This window comes from Sinocyclocheilus grahami, unplaced genomic scaffold, assembly GCF_001515645.1.
Source record: "Sinocyclocheilus grahami isolate Dianchi unplaced genomic scaffold, SAMN03320097.WGS_v1.1 scaffold1285.1, whole genome shotgun sequence".
In the NCBI taxonomy this organism is placed as follows: domain Eukaryota; kingdom Metazoa; phylum Chordata; class Actinopteri; order Cypriniformes; family Cyprinidae; genus Sinocyclocheilus; species Sinocyclocheilus grahami.
Genome location: NW_015506464.1, coordinates 323,675 through 327,640, shown reverse-complemented (window position 1 = coordinate 327,640; position 3,966 = coordinate 323,675). Strand labels below are relative to the sequence as shown.

At 47.8% G+C, this 3,966-nt stretch overlaps 1 protein-coding gene across 1 annotated transcript in view; it reads right to left on the bottom strand.

Moving 5' to 3' along the window:
• Positions 1–791: 791 nt before the first annotated feature.
• LOC107568828 (neural cell adhesion molecule L1.1-like) overlaps positions 792–3,966 on the bottom strand; it is a gene marked incomplete at its 3' end in the record, with an annotated part of 51,253 nt that continues 48,078 nt past the window's right edge. The window contains 4 exon segments of the mRNA XM_016254816.1: positions 792–911; positions 1,046–1,086; positions 1,167–1,372; positions 3,177–3,385. Coding sequence (XP_016110302.1) covers positions 792–911; positions 1,046–1,086; positions 1,167–1,372; positions 3,177–3,385 — 576 coding nt within the window.

Here is a 3,966-nt window from a genome sequence, read left to right as displayed (position 1 = left end):
AAAAAAAGGGAAAGGACTACCCAAAGATATTTACAAAAAAAAGGGAAAGGACTACCCAAAGATAATCTCATGTATGGGCACCTAGCCTAGTACAAGGGCTGACCGAATGTATGCAACACAATTACTGAGCCTGGCATCAGGCTCCTCTGCTGAGCGGAGGGGAACTTTCTGGAAGAGCGGAAAAGCACTCTGTAGCACCCTGTAGAGGGCAATGGTGCCACAAGTAAGACACCGAGCCCACCCTCCCATCTATTACCTGTTCATACCCAACACACTGGAGGACACTGGCTCAACCTAGAAACTATAAAATCTCGCAAAGGTGTTAGGTGTCACCCGGCCCGTAGCTCTACAAGTGTTTGCCAGATTAGTGTCGTGCACCAATGCCCAGGAGGAAGTGACACTCCAAGTAGAATGAGCTTATACACCCCAGGGGCATGGCACGCCCTACCTATGGTAAGCCAAGGTGATGGCATCCACTAGCTAGTGAGCCAACCTCTGTTTGGAGGAAGCCTTTCCCTTTTGCTGACCTCCAAAGCAGACCAAGAACTGATTGAAGCTTCTGAACCTCCAGGTGTGTTCCACGATGCATAAAGTGCAAATGGGACACAGCATGGCAAGGGGCTGGGTCTGTCACCTCTAGGGTCAGCGCTTGCAAGTTCTCCACTGGTTCCTGGAAGGGAGTGGTGGGAACTTTAGGCACATATCCAGGTCGGGGTCTCAAGATTGTGAGAATCAGCTGGCCCAAATTCAAAGCACATTTTGTCAAACGAAAATGCCTTCAGGTCCCTCACCCTCATGATGGAAGTGAGCATGATCAGAAGAGCTGTCTTAAGGGACAAGATCTTGAGCTCAACTGACACGAGCGGCTCAAAATGAGCCTTCTGTAGTCCAGCAAGAACCACAGAGAGATCCTAAGAGGGAATGAGGTGCGGTCTTGGAGGACTTAACGTCCTAGGCACTTCTCCGAAAACTGACGATCCGATTGTGCTTTCCCAAGGACCAGCCAACCAGTGCGTCATGATCTGCCACAATGACGGCAACATACACTTTCAAGGTGGAAGGGGACAGCCTCCTCTAAAACCTTTCCTGCAGAACAGAAAGCACCACACTGATTGGACATCTCTGGGGGGCGTCTTGGCGAGAATAACATCGCTCAACAAACATACTCCACTTCAGCGCATAAGCCTGCCTAGTAGATGGGGCTGTAGCCTTAGTGATAGTATCAATAACTGCCTGTGTTAAAGCCCTTAAGTTTGTCATGCCCCATACAGAAGCCACACGTGGAGGTTCCAGAGTTCTGGACACAGGTGCCAAATAGTGCCTCATCCCTGAGAAAGGAGGTCCTTCCTCAGGGGGATTCACCAGGGAGGTGCTGTGGCCAGGAACATAAGGTGCAGATGGGTCAATAAGGTGCAACCATCAAGACCTGCTTTTTATCCTCCCTGATCTTGCACAGTGTCTCTGTAAGGAAGCTCACTGGGGAAAACACACACTTGCGCAGACTCCGGGGCCAGGTAAATCTTTGCAGAGGGGGGCCTTGATCAGGGAAAAAAACAGCTGGCAAAGTCAAGTCTAGTGACCTTTATTTATATAGCGGTTTTAACGATACAGATTGTGTCAAAGCAGGTTTACAGTATTAAATAATAAAATAGCGTGTTGATAATGCAAAAGGACAATAGTAAACTCTCACATTTTTTCAGTTAAAATAAGTTAATCATTGATTCAGTGTTGTTATTGTCCAGCTCAGTTAAGTTCAAATAGTATCTGTACAATCAAGTCGACAGTATTGCTGGAAAATAAGTGAGCTGGGAGGATGTGAGAGAGTGCATTGGCTGTACGATTGAGCTCCCCTGGGAAACGAATGGCATGCAGCGATTTAAGAGGAGATGGTGAGCGAGTCATGACATGTTACAAGAGCATACTCCACCTTGCTGGTTAGGCACTTTCGCACCGCGTAGTTCTAGGAAATTAGTTCTAGTTTACACTTAGTTCTAGGAACTAGCCAGCATAGTGGTTTCTGGAGAACCAATTTCTCCCTTGTGCTGTTTTCCTGGTTGCATATACATACCAGCAGCAGGAACTCTGAAGCGGCCGATAGTGATGTCTTTATTCGTGGCATTTACAAACATCAACAACCGCTGAATGGAGGATGCTGCGTTCGGAGCTGTTATTGATGCTTGTCATGGGTTTCATGATAACAGAGATGGAATGCACAAAAATCTGACTAAATCTCCTATGACAACTTGCAGTGTTATCATCAAGGCTGAGAAAAGAACAAAATGCTGCAGACAACAGGTAAATGCCATTATCTCTGTTTTCTATGTTCCTGGAGTACATATGCATAACATGACTTTTTAAAAATGCCGGGTAGCCGGTGTTTCACATGCATTTGGCCAGTCAGCGTACACTGCGTCACTGATACTTCCTGTAGAACTGTTTTAGACTCTACTCTGATGTAGGAGCTAATTTAGTTCCCCCAAACAGAGTTCCTAGAGCTAATCACGTTCCTAGTTCCTGCTGTGTGAACACGCCAAAAAGCGCAAACTTCTGCCAATAGTTCTAGGAACTATGAAATGGTTCCTCCGGTGCGAAAGCACCTGTTGAAGTACACAACTGTTGCAGTGTTGTCCATCTGGATGAGCATATGCCTGCCATGAAGCAGCAGATGAAGGCAAGCAACACCGCTAGGGCCCCGATGCAATTGATATACTACTGCAGTTAAGGTCCTGTCCATGAGCCTGAGGATGCATGCTTGTTGCATAGAGTGCCCCAGCCCATTCTGGAGGCATCTGTTGTGACAACAACATGTCTCAAAACTTGTTCTAAGGACACTCCCAAAGCACAACAAGGTCTGATCATGGGCTGAATAAATGGCGACAGATAGGCGTAATGATCACCCGATGTGTGCCATGGTACCATGCTCATATCGAGCCAGTGCTGAAGTGGTCTCATATGCATCAATCCAAGTGGCGTTACTGTAGCTGTGGATGCCATATGCCCCAGGAACCTCTGAAGTTGTTTTCAGTGGAACTGAGTTAGCCCCCTGAATGAATTAGGCAGTTCAGCACTGACTGGGCACGCTTGTTCGTGAGATGCACCGTCATATTAATCGAGTCCAACTCTGCACAGGGATGCTCTTTTTCCAGCTAACCCAAAGCCCTAGGTGGCTGAGGTACCTAAGCACCAAGTCCCTGTACTTGCACAGCAGATCTTGTGAGTACGCTAATATAAGCCATTCGTTGAGATAGTTGAGTATCCAAATCCACACTTCCTGGAGTGGGACAAAGGCACTCTCCATGACCTCCGTGAAGACGTGGGGAGACGGGAACAGCCCAAAGGGGGTGACCTCGTACTGATAGCTAATATACTTGTCCAAAGAAATGGTCTGTGCTGAAGTAAGATTGAGACATGAAAGTACATGTCCTTTAGGTCAATCGCTGCAAACCAATCCTGGGGCCAAATTCATAAAAGGATGTGTTTTTGTGTCAACATCCCCAGACTCCACACAAGCATCACCAAAGGGACGACTGATGTACCTGCAGGATTGTCATGGATTGCAGGTGCAGGGCACCTGGCCCACAGCACTGTGAGCCTTGAAAGCCAGAGCTGAGGTCAGCTTAAAGGCTTTGGATAGGAGTCATGGACGATTCCTCCAAGTGGCAGCGTTTTGCGAGCAGAGATGTACCGCAATCGCACACTCCACCTGGGGAATGTCCACATACCCCTTGGCTGTCAAGCCATCAAGTGTAGTAAGGAGGGAAGAGCTCAAGCGTGAAGGGTACTTTCCATGCTTTAGTGAGCTCTTCATGCACCTCCAAGAAGAAAGGCACTGGGGCAGAACGTGGCTGCAAGTCACGTCTAGAGCCCAGATGCCAGTCATCCACTTGCTCTTTTAGTTAGAGTGGAGTATAGAGAGTGGCCTGGCATGCAAATTCCACTCGCCAATACTTATTGGCCGTTTCTTAG